The 16,624-nt window shown below is 40.8% G+C and overlaps 1 protein-coding gene across 3 annotated transcripts in view; it reads right to left on the reverse strand.

The window, feature by feature from the left end:
* Window positions 1-1,773: 1,773 nt before the first annotated feature.
* The window catches only part of GFOD2 (Gfo/Idh/MocA-like oxidoreductase domain containing 2), a 49,576-nt gene continuing 34,725 nt past the window's right edge, over window positions 1,774-16,624 (reverse strand). Inside the window, exons 3-4 of one of the 3 annotated variants that reach the window (XR_014713727.1) lie at window positions 5,637-6,626; window positions 1,774-2,171 (exon numbers count right to left, since the gene is read on the reverse strand). Coding sequence is in view for 2 of the 3 variants with exons in the window: in XM_084644462.1 (XP_084500588.1) it covers window positions 5,728-6,626 (899 nt within the window). In the remaining variant the exon portion in view is untranslated. Of the gene's footprint in view, window positions 2,172-4,249; window positions 6,627-16,624 lie in introns of those variants that run through there. The other 2 variants (XM_084644462.1, XM_084644461.1) reach the window with 2 other exon arrangements.

Genomic DNA, 16,624 nt, shown 5'->3' on the forward strand with positions numbered 1-16,624 from the left:
TTACGTGAATTTTCCCTGTGTTAAGAGGGAGGTTTATTCCTGTTTTCTGTAACTTTAAGGTTTTGCCCAGAGGGGGATCCTCTGTGTTTTGAATCTGAATACCCTGTAAAGTATTTTCCATCCTGATTTTACAGAGGTGATTCTTTTACCTTTTCTTTAATTAAAATTCTTCTTTTAAGAACCTGATTGATTTTTCATTGTTCTTAAGATCCAAGGGTTTGGGTCTGTGTTCACCTGTACAAATTGGTGAGGATTATTATCAAGCCTTCCCCAGGAAAGGGGGTGTGTAAGGCTTGGGGAGATATTTTGGGGAAAGATGTCTCCAAGTGGGCTCTTTCCCTGTTCTTTGTTTCGCTTGGTGGTGGCAGCGTACTGTTCAAGGACATGGCAAAGTTTGTACCTTGGGGAAGTTTTTAACCAAAGCTGGTAAGAATAAGCTTAGGGGGTCTTTCATGCGGGTCCCCACATCCGTACCCTAGAGTTCAGAGTGGGGAAGGAACCCTGACATGGTGGCAGAGCAGTGGGATCACTTTGAACCAGAGATCATTCTGAACCAAAAGCACAGACCTGAAGAGGTTGGGTTTTTTTTTTAAGTTGAGAGCAGCTAGAGGGTTTTCTGTCTATTTGCCTGGAGACAGAGGTGTTAGTTTTTTTACAAAGGGATTTTTCTTTTTTGAGCTGGAGTTTTCTCTATCTAAAGGCAGGGTAGTTAACTTCTTCCTGCAGGGAAATTCACAAGTCTCCCTCCCCTGAACTTTCAGGTATAGCTAGAGTTAAGCACAAGAAAGCAGGAAAATGACTACCAGTGAAGCAGCTAATAAACTAGAGCAAGCCAGAAACAAAGCTGAAGAGAAACAAAAAGAGCATGATAGACAGATGGCCTTAAAACGCTTGGTGGTGGCAGCATACTGTTCAAGGCGAAGGCAAAGTTCGTACCTTGGGGAAGTTTTTAACCAAAGCTGGTAAGAATAAGCTTAGGGGGGTCTTTCATGCAGGTCCCCACATCCGTACCCTAGAGTTCAGAGTGGGGAAGGAACCCTGACAGGTGCCAAACTCAGAGCTGGTGAAACTCTGCCAGAGAGACAGCTGCCAACTCCAAATCTGAATGAGAAGTATTCAAACCACCACCAATAAGGATAACCTGTTTTAAAACCTGTAAACATCCTCTCCCTTCCCTCCAGTAGAGGTCACTGTATAACAGCAATACCCAGGACTTAAAAGACAACTTAGTCATTCTGTAGTTCATTGCTATAGGGTACATATTCGGAATCAACTGGAGTGGAGTTATGAAACTTGGCTATACCGCACACAGCCAGAACTAAAGGGTAAAACTTCACAACTAGGATGGTTTTAAATATGATAAAGCTTTACTAGGTTGGCTAACACAGCCCTTAGAAACCTATTGCTCTGCATAGCAATACGGTACCAAAGGTACGCCTGTTATGATTAGATCTTTAGGTGGCGAACATCAAACATTGATTTTACTTTACATGGAAACCGACAAAAAATATTTCCATTGATATAATTGAAATTTACAGATAGGCAAAGTCAGAAAAATACTGCTTGAGAACTTATTCGAGTTTGATTTCAGGTTATTTACTTTGTATATTTTGACATGTGATATTGACAATTTGTGTTTTTGAATCTCAGTGTCTATAGCTGTTCAATAATTATCTGACCCACCTCCCCACTGTCTGATAGAAATGGACAGAACTCTTTAAAAATACTGTAGAAATTATCAAAAAATTAAAAACCAAATTCTACCAAACCTAACCACAGGTCAAAACCCCCCTGTCATTTAAAGAGGCTCATTGTAGTTTTAACTATTTCTGTACTTGTAATTAATTTTAGGCAGTACCTGGTCACAATATATTTCCTGTTACAGAATGTGTCAGACTTTCCTGGAAACAATGGCATTCTTTAGTTTTCCTATTCCCCTGCAACATACAGTATTTCTTTTGTAACAAAATATCAGCTTCTAAAATAATGTTGAGACATAAATAAAATAAAAGCACATTAGGTATTAGATAATCTCTTCTCTCCCCTCACCCATAGCCCCTTTTCTTTCCTCTTCCTATCTCCGCACTGGACTTTTGGCTAAGCTTGAATGGAGGGGAACAGACAGGTTGAAGCAGCCTGCTTGACATATGGTTGAGTTCTTTCAGCTTACCCTGAAAATAGAAGGACTTCAATTAGCACCAGTTAATTAATGGTTTTCTTCTATTATTCTGAGTTTAAATACAAAATTAAGTTTTCACAAAAGATGGATGTGGCACTCTGCCTCTGTTCCACTTGTTGATTGCATTGAGGTGAACAGCACATTAATTAGGGAGTAGAGCAGAACACAGCTAATGCAGCCAGAAATTATATAGGATGTGTATTCTGGTGGTTCAATTACACATCACTAGACAATGAAGTAACACTTGTATGTTCAAGGATACAGCTGTGGTTATGGTTTACTTACATAATAAAGATAACTTTAAATAAATTGAAGACTCAGCAGATGAGAAAAGACCAGCATCAATACACAGTATAAAACAAGGTGAAACAGCCAATGGTCTTCTCTACTTCCATTGTTTCATCTAGTTAGAATGAAGTTTCTCCCTAAATGAAAACAGACTTCCCCGAAGACCAAAGCTTGGTTGTTTTCCATTTCTTTTTGATTTATTTGGAACCTGACAGGCTATATAAATGGATTCTAGTATTGATCTATTTTTAGTGTATCTAAGTCACTTCTGTCTTAATCCTACAAAAAACAAAGTACCAAACTTTAACAAGGGGGAGAGGTGGTTCAGTGTGGAGAGAAAGAAAAGTGCATTTATTAATAAAGCCAGGCTTGTTTCCATAACTATGGATTTGTCTACAAGGCAAGACCCTGCATGGCAAGCCAGGGTGTGTGGATCTACTGTGCACCAGCTTGCTGCCCAGTTAACATCCCGTGTGGACACTGCTAAAGGATAGTGAAAATCCCAGAGAACTGTATGGCTAATGTGATAAATACAGTAAATTGGTGTGTAGACAGGTCCTAGCTCTGCCTTGCACTCCAAGGGGTCTTTTCTGTGTAATTAGCAGACCAGTTGGGTGGCTCTCAATATACCACCACACATTAAGTGTCTACAAAGGAGCAAAAAATCCTGTGGCAAGATTCCCAATGACAGGGCAGGTCATGCTGGATATTGTCAGTAGCACAGAGAAGCAGTTCTTCTTCCCTCTAAAATGCCATTATGCTAGACCTGTCTCCGGCAGACATTTAGTGTGCCAAGAGAATGGAGGACTATTTACATTTATAAACTAAACCAAGTATTCAATTTGTACCAGGAACGCTGGGATCTTGCTTCTCAGGTATTCCTGCACCAAAACCCGCATACAGGTAGTCACACAAAGCAGAGAACCCGTTAATTACAAGGGAAGACATATGAAGTACACCAGGAACAGCCCAATCATCTCAGCCAGCTGCTCACTGGCTCTGTAGCCTGTATGAAATGGCAAGTGAAAGCAGGTAATCCCCAACCAGGAGTGAGGGAGGGGCAGGGAAACAGGAGTTGGAGACTGAAATTCTATATACCAGTGGTTCTCAACCAGGGGTCCGGGGCCCCCTAGGGGACCTCAAGCAGGGCCAGCATTAGACTTGCTGGGGCCCAGGGCAGAAAGCTGAAGCCCAGATCCCTGAGCCCCACCACCTGGGACTGAAGCCTGAGCAATGTAGCTTCATGGGGGCCCCTGTGGCATGAAGCCCCAAGCAATTGCCCTGCTTGCTACCCCCTAATGCCGGCCCTAGCTTTTATATGCAGAAAGCCAGTTATTGTGGCACAGGTGGGCCGTGGAGTTTTATAGCATGTTGTGGGGGCCTCAGAAGGAAAAAGATTGAGAACCTCTGCTATATACCATGGTCTCTAACTCATATACACCCATGAACTTGTGATGCAGCAGCTTGAGGATGAGAAATAGTCAGCAAAAGGGGTAAGGAGTACCTTTCCCCTTTTCACATCCTAGTCTCACCGGAGAACAAAGCAGCACCAAAATAAGGGAATTCCTCAGACAGCAACTAGCCCGATCTCTGTGGACTGTCGCAATGAACAGATACTAATGGTTCTACAAGTTACAAAGGAGAGGTTTGCGCCAGTAACAGAAAAATAATGATCTCCTGGTGACCTTTTTAGGGGACTTTTCAGTTTGTCTAAAGAATAATCAGCTCTATGAAAGTTTGTCCTCAGCCAACTTAAATGTTTATTGCTGTAGAAAACAAGTGACACACTTTTTAGAAAGGACCATTTAATGAAAAGGTTATGTTTGCATGTTAATGCTTTATATAAATATACAGGGTTAAAACTTAGTGGGAAACATTAAAACATTCAAGTAAACAAGATAAACTCAATAAAAATTCTCTCCTTTTCCATGACAGCCTAATGAACAAACATACTTCTGGGATGGACTGGAAATTCATTCAAGATCTGCAAGCAGCACAAATTTTCCCCACTGGGTATAAAATTATAAGGTGTGTGTATGTGGAGGGGTAATATTATCCAGTGTTCATGATTTAAAACAGGCTCACCCAAACCAAAGGCCGTCACTGCCCTAATGATTCAGTCACCGTTTTCTTTACCTAGCAGGGCCTGTGTATTCTAGTGATTCCCTTGCTGGCACAGAAGAGTATGGTAATGGCATATTTCCTACTTTTTCATCCAGGTTCAAGTTCCTAGAAGGCTTAATGTCTTCCAGTCTCATTATCAAACAGATAGCACATTACGGAACCCAGATGCACCACCTGGCAAGCTACTGGGGGTTTCATTATGTCACATAGGACTGGAAACACTGATGTAGATCTGGCACACATGCTGCCAAGGCAGTGAACACAAATCACAATTGGCCTGGGGGAGGGAAGTAGCAGGAAAAAGTTGACGTGAGGTATTAGTCTCCTAAGTATTTACTATGGAGGACCGACAGCCACACAGATGAAACAGCAGCTGAACTCATCCTAGCATTCTAACTCGTCCAATGTTTGCGGCAGAGACTCTCTCAATAATGTCAATGGAGAATCCATGGGGTAATTAGACACCAATTTAAATTAATTTGAAACATTCAGCACACTCACTATGTGCAGAACACTAAGCCTGATCTATATCTTACAGACTTGGCTCTGTCTCTTCTACTCTTCTTAACACTTGAGTTTAGAGATTTGCCATATCATTACACTTTTCTTTAATAAAGTTTTACAAGCTGAAGAATAAACCTAAAAAATGTCAGTGAAAGTCCTAGTAGAGAGAGCAAGAACAGCTGAGCTGTACATACTCCCTGATCTTGCTCTACTTGCTCTCAGATTAAAATTGTAAAAATAACTGAACTATGTGCAAGAGGGACTGTGTCCTGTCCCCCAACAATCCAACAACAAAAGATCCCTCGCTTCATTTTAGCTACTGCAAGTGCAAAGGGCAATTCAAGTTTTCCTAACAATCTCCAAAACAGAAATTCAGCTTTAAAAAACAAACTAAAAACCCCACCAAAACCCAAAAACATTTAAAACTCTCCAAATGAGTTTAAAAACAAAAGAATCTGCCCAGGAAGGAACAGTTTCATCAGACCATGGCATGTTTTACCCACAAGTATGAAAAAACAAAAAGTATTAAATAAGAACCTACATGTCCTAAAAACTGAGAAACTTCTATAGCTACGTCTGGACATCTTCAACTGTTCTCATCTTCCATAATGGACACCAGGAATGTTTATATTTTATAGGTTATTTCTTTGAAGTGCCTCACAAAGGTTTTGATTAGCATCTGGTTCCTCAGTCATCACTTCCACAGCTTCCCACTCCCCAGACCTGCTGGATTTTTTAATGGCATCTACTACACTTTGCATATAGAGACCATCTTCAAAAGAGGCTGCCATGGAGACTGGTTTGTGATCCCATGTCCGACGGTCTTCCTGGTCTTGGAAAGACAGTCTCAATGCTTGCACCATGTACACCATTCCTTTCAGGTACAGCAAGGGGATGTCTTTAAATCCCTTGTCCAGAAGGCCAGTGTTGATGGTCAGAGAATCTGTAAGCAGTAGTTCCTCTTGGAGTGCTGTATTCTTCTGCCCATACAAGTCTGTCCCACGAGCGATAAGACGACCTGTGGACCCAACAATCATGACTTCGTGAACAAATGACCCAGGCATGTTAAAGTTGAGAGTCACAGTGCTACAGACACCTCCAGTCATAAGCATCTGAAAAAAGCAAAAGTCATCACTAGTGACATGACGGATTCCACTGATAGCTGCGTTCTGCTTCACAAAAGTCTTAAGCAAGCCATGGACCTTCTCTGCCTTCCTGCTGGTTAGATGAGTTAAGAGGTCTATAATATAGGTGCCCATTGTGTGCAGTCCACCTCCTCCCATTAACTCATCACAGATCCAGTTGTACTTGTGGTTGAGCAGGCTTCCCCAGTACACTCGCACATCACAGATCATCACATTGCCTATGTAGTGTTCTTCTATTAACTGCTTCATTTTGACAAAGGCAGGTAAGAAACGGAGGACATTACCAACAATGCTCATCAGCTTGGGGTAATATCTGGCAGCTGTAACCATTCTGAAGGCATCCACAGAGGTAGCAGATTTCTCACAGATCACATTCTTCCCAATACCTGCAGACAACAAGAAAGACGTGAAAATTCTTCCATAGAGGCAAAATTCTTCCATGGAGGCAAAATATTGCTTTGAAGGCACTTTGTTTGTGCCGTTAAGCTAAAGGCACGTATCAGATTCCATTTCATTTTTTAAAATTACTAAATAGCGTCAACTGTTTTGTCTAGAAGCATGTGCCAAGATAAAACATACAGAGCATTGTCAACAATCACTGGAAAGGGTAGGAATAAATGGTCAGTTTTCACAATGGAGAGAGGTAAATAGTGGTGTCCCCCAGGAATCTGGACAGGAACCAGTGCTGTTCAACATATTCATAAATGATCTGGAAAAATGGGTAAAGAGTGAGGCATGTAGCCCAGTGGGATAGCTTGCCTTTATTATATTCATTGTTTTGCATTATATTCTGCTTTGCATTATTTTCAGCAGTAATGCAAGAAATCTACAGGCCTGTATCCTGTAAGACATTAGCTTCAACAGGTTAGCATAAGGCTTGAGGCCTACAAACTTTGAACAGATAAACGGCCCAGCGAAAAACCCCAAGTATTTAGGGAGCTGAAAATAGTGTTTAAGGAGAAGTTCTGACCATGGGTACATGATTCAACTACAGAAGTGTCCTGGAAACGAACTGATGTACATAACCAGTACATAAGATACATCTAATGCTAGCCTGCTTGCTTGCCTATATCTCTATAAATATAAACAAACAAACAAACAGACTTTTCTTATAAGTTTATGGGTTTTATTAGTTTTATTATAATAGGTTTATATTTTGGCTGTAACACAAGGGACCTACAAGCCACATTTTGTATGTTAAGCTAGGACAAAGTTAGCATACATATGTTTGAGACCTTTCAACTAGAGATGGTGATGAAATAAAGCATAAGGTCCATATGTGGCTGCGACCTTTGCAATAGCTAGATACCGGATGCATTGAAGCAGGTTGGCATAAGGGCTTTCCTAAATTCATACCCTTTTAAACTTAACAGGTACCACAAGTTGGAAAGAATCAAAATGACTGGTTAGGACAGAAATAAAAATGTGATACCTAACCACAAAAGGGCCATGGTAATGAACTGATGTATATAATAAGAAATTGAGATAATTGATATACTAACCTATAGGAAGAAGACACTCCAACATTAGTAAGGTGAGGAAATACAAATAAGGAAAAGGGGAAAAATCCCCTACTGAATATGCATCAAACATAGAGGCGTCAGTGTAACGTATTATAAAAGTGGCATCCCAGCCTGGGGGTGGTAGAAGACAGAGATGCAGTCCTTGGGAAGTGCCAGAATGAGGGGAACTGGTGATGATAGGGAAGGTGATGAGGAAGATGATGGCTGACATTTCAGGTTGTTCTACAGAAGATGGTGAGAGTATATTGATGTGCAGATGTACATTCTGTCGTATCTCTATCTATCTTACTAAGTTGGAGTGTTTGTGACTGTGCTAAATGTATTAAACTATATTTGTAAATATAAAAGAGTTCCTATAGTGTGAAACCTATAGTGTGAGTGTTACAGCTATGCACATCAGGGTTCGCAACTATATAATAATTTAAATAATACTGGGCCTGATCTTGGGACAAGAACCTGTCAACCCTCAAAGTGATAACTGGGGATTCGTAAGTAATCAATATAATTAATACATAATCTAAAGATGAGGCAACAGATGGCAAAATTTACAGACAAGACAAAATCACTCAGGAAAGTTAAGTCCAAAGCAGATTGCGAAGAGTTACAAAGGGAGCTCACAAAACTGGGTGACTGGGCAATAAAATGGCAGATGAAATTCAATGTTGATAAATGTAAAGTAATGCACATTGGAAAACATAATCCCAACCATACATATAAACTGATGGGATCTAAATGAGCTGTTACCAACCAAGAAAGATCTTGGAGTCATTGTGGAGAGTTCTCTGAAAATGTCTGCTCAATGTGCAGTGGCAATCAAAAAACCTTAACAGGATGTTAAACACTAGGAATGGGATAGATAAGACGACAGAAAACATCATAATGCCACTGAATACACCTTGAATACTGTGTGCAGTTCTGGTCACCCCATCTTAAAAAAGAAATATTAGAACTGGGAAAGGGACAGATAAGGGCAACAAAAATGATGAAGGGGATGGAATGGCTTCCGCATGAGGAGAGAGTAAAAAGACTAGGACCGTTCAGCTTGGAAGAGAGACGTGGTATGAGGGGTGGTATGAAAGAGCATATAAAAATCATGAATGCTGTGGAGAAAGCGAATAAGGAAATGTTATTTATGCCTTCACATAACATACAAACCAGGCATCACCCAATTAAATTATGGGCAGCACATTTAAAACAAACGAAACAAAAAAACCCCAAACAAAACAAGAACAAAAAAAGAAGTGCTTCTTCACACAATGCACAGTCAACTTGTGAAACTCGTCGCCAGGGGATTTTGTGAAGGCCAAAACTATAACTGGGTTAAAAAAAGAATTAGACAAGTTCACAGAAGAAAGGTCCATCATGGCTATTAGCCACGAGAGTCGAGGATGTAATCCCATATTCTGGGTGTCCTTAGCATCTGACTGCCAAAAGCTGGGAGTGGACAACAGGGGATGGATCATTCAACAATTGCCCTGTTCTGTTCATTCCCTCTGAAGCACTTGGCACTGGCCACTGTTGGAAGACAGAATACTGGGATAGATGAACCACTGATCTGACTCAGTATGGCTGTTCTTATGTTCGTTTGTATGTAATACCCACTTTCAACATACACTTGGATCCTTCACCCTATTCCCTGTTATGTGTACACATGTGCATGACATGCAAGTTCATAGATTACAAAATAGTATATAGCACATACAATTCCACTGTAAACTTCAACCAAACTCTCCATTCTCTATCATTCAACAGCATAGTTTCACCCTTATCCCAATGCCTATTCTGATGAAATACTGAGCAGTAGCTCATCGTTTAATATTAGAGATCTGCCTAAAACGTGAAAACATTAACAGGTGTCAGAGTCAAATTTCAGCATTTTGGGCATAAGAAATAAAAAAAAAAAGTAAGGCAAGTGACAGCAGCCACTTGTCTTAAAGCCCTTCCACACTTGGAGTGGATTCTGGTTCTTATCTCAGAATGTCCTTGCTTTTCATAGATTTTATGGTCAGAAGCGATCAAAGTAATCATTTAATCTGTCCTCTTGCAACACAGGCCATATAATTTCACCTAGGAATTCCTGCATCAAATCCATTAACTTCTGACTGAGCTAGAGAATATATTTTAGAAAGATAGCCAGTCTTGATGTAAAGGCTTCAAGTGACAGAGAATGCACCACATACCATGGTAAACTGGTTAATTACCAAAGGTTAATTATCCTCCACTGTTAAAAATGTGCACCTTACTTCTAAGCCTGAATTTGTCAAGCTTCAGTTTCCAGCCATTCAAATTTGTTATGCCTTTGTCTGATAGATTAAAGAGCCCTCTACTATCAGAGCTCCTCCCCTGTACAGACACTCAGACCATGATCAAGTCAACTCTTAACCTTCTCTTGGATAAACTAAACAGATGATTGTTCTTTAATCTCACTGAAGGCAGATTTTTTAGACCTCAAAAACTTCTGTGGGTTTTAGTTAGACCCTTTAACAATAAATCCATGTAATCCAGGTTTTCTAAACTTTCCAGACACATTTAAACAGACTGATTCCTCTTGCCCAATAGGAACAATAGGAACAGAAATCAGCACTTGCCATTATATGTCTAATTCAAACCATGAAAAGTTTTACAACAAAGTTAAAGACTCTTCTAAAACGTTATTTCTAATAAATACACTTAGGGACTCATCAGTGCAAATATACTACTGCAATAGTGTCCCAACACACTAGTCACTGGTAGTCATCTGAAAGAATGTAAACACCTCTTCGCCAAATAGCAAATTCTTGCGCAGACACAGAGTGGTAATCCAAATATTCTTCAGGTTTCTACAGTTTTAAGTCTCTTCCAGAAGGAACTGAATAAATGCAACTTTAGTTAGTTATGGATAGAAACAAGACAGCACATCTAATGATCAAAAGGCTTTTCAGCAGTTGAAACACGATTCTAAAAGCTGCTAAAAATGGCATTATAGGGCTCCATGTTTTTCTTCCCAATATAAATGGGATTATAGGGCTGTCAGGGTTCCCTCCCCACTCTGAACTCTAGGGTACAGATGTGGGGACCCGCATGAAAGACCCCCCTAAGCTTATTTCTACCAGCTTAGGTTAAAATTTCCCCAAGGCACAAATTCTTTGTCCTTGGACAGTACACTGCCACCACCAAGTGATTTAACAAAGAATCAGGGAAAGGACCACTTGGAGTTCCTATTACCCCAAAATATCCCCCCAAGCCCTTATACCCCCTCTCCTGGGGAGGCTTGAGAATAATATCCTAACCAATTGGTTACAAAGTGATCACAGACCCAAACCCCTGGGTCTTAGGACAATAGAGAAGTCAGTAAGGTTCTTAAAAGAAGGATTTTATTTAAAAAAAAAAAAAAAAGGTAAAAATCACCTCTGTGAAATCAGGATGGAAACTAACTTTACAGGGTAACAAAAGATTCAAACACAGCAGAACTTCCTCTTGGCTTAGTTTCAAAGTTACAAAAAACAGGAATAAACCTCCCTCCAGGAAAGGAAAAATTCACAAGCAAAAAACAAAAGATAATCTAATACGCCTTGCCTGGCTTTTACTTACAATTTTTGTAATATGAGAGACTTTTAGGATGGTTTATAGGAGAAGGAGTTTTCTGACCTGATGCTTCTCTGCTTCCGAAGAGAACACACAACAAATCCTCCCCCCGCAAGATTTGAAAGTATCTTCTTTCCCCATTGGTCCTTTTGGTCAGGTGCCAACCAGGTTATTTGAGCTTCTTAACCCCTTACAGGTAAGGAGGCTACTGTTAGCTGTATGGTTATGACAAGGGCTCCATGTTTTTCTTCCCAATTTCTGTTTCAAAAGGTGCTCAGATTACAAGTGAACAACTGTTGAGTTTTTTCCTGACTGCCAGATGTGCAAATTCAGCCTGGGATCTGAGAGTCAAACTAGGCCCTTTCTATCTTATACACAGTCACCAGTAACTCCACTGCCTTGAATGGGCTTGTACTCACCAACTACAGCACAGTAAATAACTCATTATATGCCAAGAGGAACAGAATCCACTTCACTCACATTTAGCCATATTGTCTCTGCAGGGCTCACAGGAAGAAAAACAATAAAGACTCAGTTTTGTCACTAAAGGATCAGCTCTGACTCTGAATACACAGCCAGTCTAGTTCTTGTGCACAAGAAGCTGCCTTCTTTAGACTTACTTTTCTGAGTGGATCCATACTTCAAATCCTTTGTTACTTAGACAGTGAACAAGGAAACACTAGTCTCAGTTATGTTCATATCCCTTTAATTGGATATTAAAAGGGAGGAAGAAAAAAAATCAAATGATACCATTTCTACAACTCTTTAACATAAACAATCATTATCCTACATGTGAGAAACAAAAGCCAGGCCAAGAATTTCCAAAACAGTGTCCTGGTTAGTAAACAGACTAAATATTTTTTTAAAATCCTTTCATCTTTCTATGATTTAATCTGGTCCAAATAGGGTTTCTGCCAGTAAGGCATCTTATTTAGAAGAAGTTTATACCCTACTGAAACAATCCTAAACTGTTTTAGACCGACCAAGAAGAGAGTTTAACACTTTAGAACAAGTCAGATCGATATTTTCCTCCCCTGTATAGGGGCTAGAAATCTGAACTCTCATTTCTGGTTAGCGACCAGAGAACTAGTTAAGTCAGCTTTCTGCAGAAATCTTTCCAGTGATCAAGCATCTCTGATTTTGCTACCAGCTCTTTCCTTCCCTTCCTACAAAGGGCAGTGGCACGGCTATGGTGGACAACAGTTTCCTGGCGGTAAAATCCTGAGGTCATTGTAAGCCAGCATCTATCACAGGAATTATTAATAGGTTCTGGCTAGGCAACGTTTGTTGCCTAATACATTAATCTCCCATCATTCTACTGTAATAAATTATGCGTGTTCCATTCGGAGTTGCTTTCAGTCCCATGCAGTTTGCTTGTGTGTAGGTCACTCAGATAAAACTGTGAAAGCAGATGTCCTGTCTGCTCTGTGTGGGTATTAAAAGATGTCAAGATACTTTCTGTATGGGAAGTGATTTGTCCCTGTGTCCACTGTTGCTCACCTTACACCATCCTGCATTTCAGGGGTATGTATATGTATTGTAATGCATTTTTAATCATTCAGGTTAAAAGTTGCTATCGGAATGGAAGGCAATATGATTTGGGGGGTGGCAAGTAAGAGATTAGTATTAAGTTTACATCATGATATAGCTATAAAGATTATTTGTAACTAGCCCTAAAGCTGAAGAATGACTATTCTGATTTAATTTAGCCAGGTCTAGGAGCAACATATGAGCTCCAGAGTACCATCCAATCTTCAAGCTAAACAAAAGTATCTGTCTGCTACAGTCTTCATTAAAGGGGAAGGTGCAAACAAGTATGGGAGGGATCCTCCACCGACCGAATACTACAAAAAATAATTTAAATGACTCCTTTTGATCTGTGTACAGGGCAAGAGGCTCTCTTTGGTTGTGAAGTAGTTTCTTGGCTCACTGCAGATAATGTGTCTTGGTAAAATGTAAAAATCAATATGTTTCAGCTGAGTCTCAGTGGAGATAATTGCAGGAGATCATTGCTCTGTATAAAGAAGAGCTGCTTGAAAACTAGACAGTAGAAAACACTGTCTGGAAACGAACCCTCTCACTTCAGATCTGAAGAACAGCTCTGTCTGTGTAAGCTCAAAAGCCGGTCTCTTTCCCCAAAAGAAGTAGGTCCAATAAAAGATTTTACCTCATCACCTTGTCCCTCTCACTTTAGGAAGATAATGAAAACCGATGTCTAAATGGAGAAACGCACTTTCACAGATACTTGGAGACACTATGAAATTGTCAAAAATAATGTAAAGAAAACTGTTTAAAGAGATTAACGCAGCATCTTTCTGAGAGCGAACCCAATGCTTTAAGGTCTGAGGCCTTTGTCTGCACTAAGGAGCCCCAGCAGCCAGAAACTAAGAAGCAGAGAGTCTCATCCTCACATTCCATTTAAATTGCATCAAAACAATGTAATATTGGGCTGTTAAGACGGCGCTCCTGTCCTAAGAGTACCCACCATCACCACGTAAAGAAACAGATCTTAACATGTTTAAAGAAAACTTCTATAGCATTCTGTCTGGCAAGAAACCACTTCTCAACCATTGTGACTGTGAAATCTATACTACTTCATTGTTTTTTGCCTTTTTGGTCCCTATTTCTCTATTGTTTATCGGGTGTGGTTTCTGTCCGATTCTTTGTTTCAGTCTGCTGCATAACTAATTTTGCAAGATTTAAATCAACTACAGTGGTGGCATATGATTGGTTAAGGAAATATTTCATAATGGACTAGGATTGATGAAAAATACTGTTCTGTAGTACTTTAGTTTAAAATGGTTGGTTAAGGTATAGCTAAGTAGAACTCAAGTTTTAACTATACAAACCGGTGGGGTCCAAAAGGCAAGTTCTTTGGAACCTAACTCCAGGACACAGCCCACGATCAGAGCAGCCAGACCTTAACACACTGCCAATCATACTGTGCAGAAGCTGGAGCCCTGGATGATCTAATCTTAACTAGCCACCAAGAAAAGTTCATCTGTCTTATTGGGAGTGATGAGCACTGCATGCTTAACAAGAGTATTCTGTTTTGGTAACTATTAATAAACAGAGGTTAAGGATATTACTACGTAAGGCTCTTTCACTGGTAAAAGGCCCCGCAAACCAGCAGACAATTATGCCCTGAGCCCTAGGAACTGGGAAAGGGTGTGAGTGCCTAAATTAACCGGGTTATTCCTTGAGCCCACGGAAGGGTAAAGGTGGGGTGCCCTACAATGTGAGGGTAACAGTGCAGCTACTTTGCAATATGCTCATTAATACCCATTCAGTTGTATTCCTTATGCTTCCTTCAGATGGTGTTTGCAGGGGATCACACTGCTCTGAGCTACGACTGACTGTAACGAGTTTCAAGATGCACAGGAGGATTTATGTATCCTCTGAAATGGTTATGGAGGAAGGAAAGGGGAGACAGACTTGTCCCAGATGTTTCTTCCAGGATGTTTCCTTGAAATACCTGCATCTCTCACAGTCACCTGTGAGCAAGGTAATCTTTGCGCAGGTAGCCTCCTCAGTCCCATCTCAGCAAAGTTTCCTCCTAGGTCAGATGGACTCCACACAAAGGACAGATGACAGACAGATAGCATTAGCACTAGAGACTCAAGTGAGAGCGGTATTGGGATTTGATGCTTTTAATAAAATCCCTGTCACTGACACCATGAGATTAGAAAGTGATGCACTTCCTGTTACAAAAATAAGATTCCACCAGGCATCAAAACAGGAAGAAGGGAACAATAGAAGGCGCTTTGCCTTAGAATATGGATTAAATGCACCATGACACACTTTCTCTCTGCTATCCCAGCTGTCATGCTTCCTCTCTCTTTCTAGCCTCCAAAAGGAGGTTTGTAATCCAAGCCTGGCACTAATCACAATTAGAGTTTTCAATAATCTGGTCATTAAAACAGACCCTGAGGAACACCATTACTTTCAGATCATACATACTCCATCCTCCCCCCCAGTCCCCTGTAATGCTATTTGCTTTCACATCAGCCCTTCCTAACATTAATCTCTACACTGTAGGATTCCTAAAGAAAGACTCCTGCCAGTAAGGGCCTGGGGTGCACTGGGGCTGAAAAGAGCTACCCCTGTTGTGGAATAAAAGCAATCATAGATGGACTTTGATCGCTATTCTCCTACCCATTCACCAAGTCCCAGTCTTCTCCAGCCTCAAAAATGCACCATTGCTGAGGCAAGAGCCTTCTCCTTTGTGGCACCTACCACCTGGAGCAGCTGTCTTGCGTCTTTCTGCCTCTGCACCCCATCTCATCTCAAATCTACGTCCTTTACACAAACCAATTCCTCTCCCCTAATATTCCATAACCCAGTATCTCTTGTTGATTTTCCATTGGAGAAGCATTAACGTTGGTCTCTAGGCTGAGCAGTCTGGGCTCAAAGATGCACTGATGAGAAGTCGGAAGGGATAATATCCTGTTAAGGGAAAGCAGGCCCCAGAATGAAGGGACTAACCTACAGCAGTACACCACCTACTTAAAAATAATGCTTCTAGAAGACAGACAATAAAGAGGAATAAACTGGAATGCTTAACTAATTGTGGACTTGCAGACAACAGCCAGAAATCCTAGAAAGGAAGCATCAGTGCCCAGCAGATGTACATTTGACAGTGGAACCGGACATAGCTTTTAAAACAGTCCGCGTGTGATGGCCATGAGAAGATTTTCACAACAGCTTGTCAGCCAAAGGAGATCCCTAATATGTCATATACTTTGACAGGCTAAAGAGTTTCCTTTTTGCCTGATACAAACCAAAAAGCTGATCTACCTCCATTTCTATCATACGAGCAGAGAAACAGATCAAATCCTACAGTAAAACCCACAATCCCTGTGCTTCCGTCCGCATTTGGTGCCATCTTTCAACGGTTTGGGTACTGCGCGCTCTGCCTCTTTGGGCTACAGGAATGGATCCCGCACTGTTGACCAATATGCTGCTTGGTCTCTGTCAGGGTTCCTTCTCCACTCTGAACTCTGGGGTACAGATGTGGGGACCCCTATGCAAGACCCCCTAAGCTTATTTTTACAGCTTACATTAAAAAAACTTTCCCAAGGCACAAATTCCACCTTGTCCTTGAACAGTACGCTGCCACCACCAAGTGATTTAGACAAAGAATCAGGGAAAGGACCACTTGGAGTTCCTGTTCCCCCAAAATATCCCCCCAAGCCCTTACACCTCCTTTCCTGGGGAGGCTTGGGAATAATATCCTAACCAATTGGTTACAAAGTGAACACAGACCCAAATCTCTGGATCTTTGGACACTGAGGGGA

The sequence above is a fragment of the Lepidochelys olivacea genome (genome assembly GCF_965140295.1).
Source record: "Lepidochelys olivacea isolate rLepOli2 genome assembly, chromosome: 12".
In the NCBI taxonomy this organism is placed as follows: domain Eukaryota; kingdom Metazoa; phylum Chordata; order Testudines; family Cheloniidae; genus Lepidochelys; species Lepidochelys olivacea.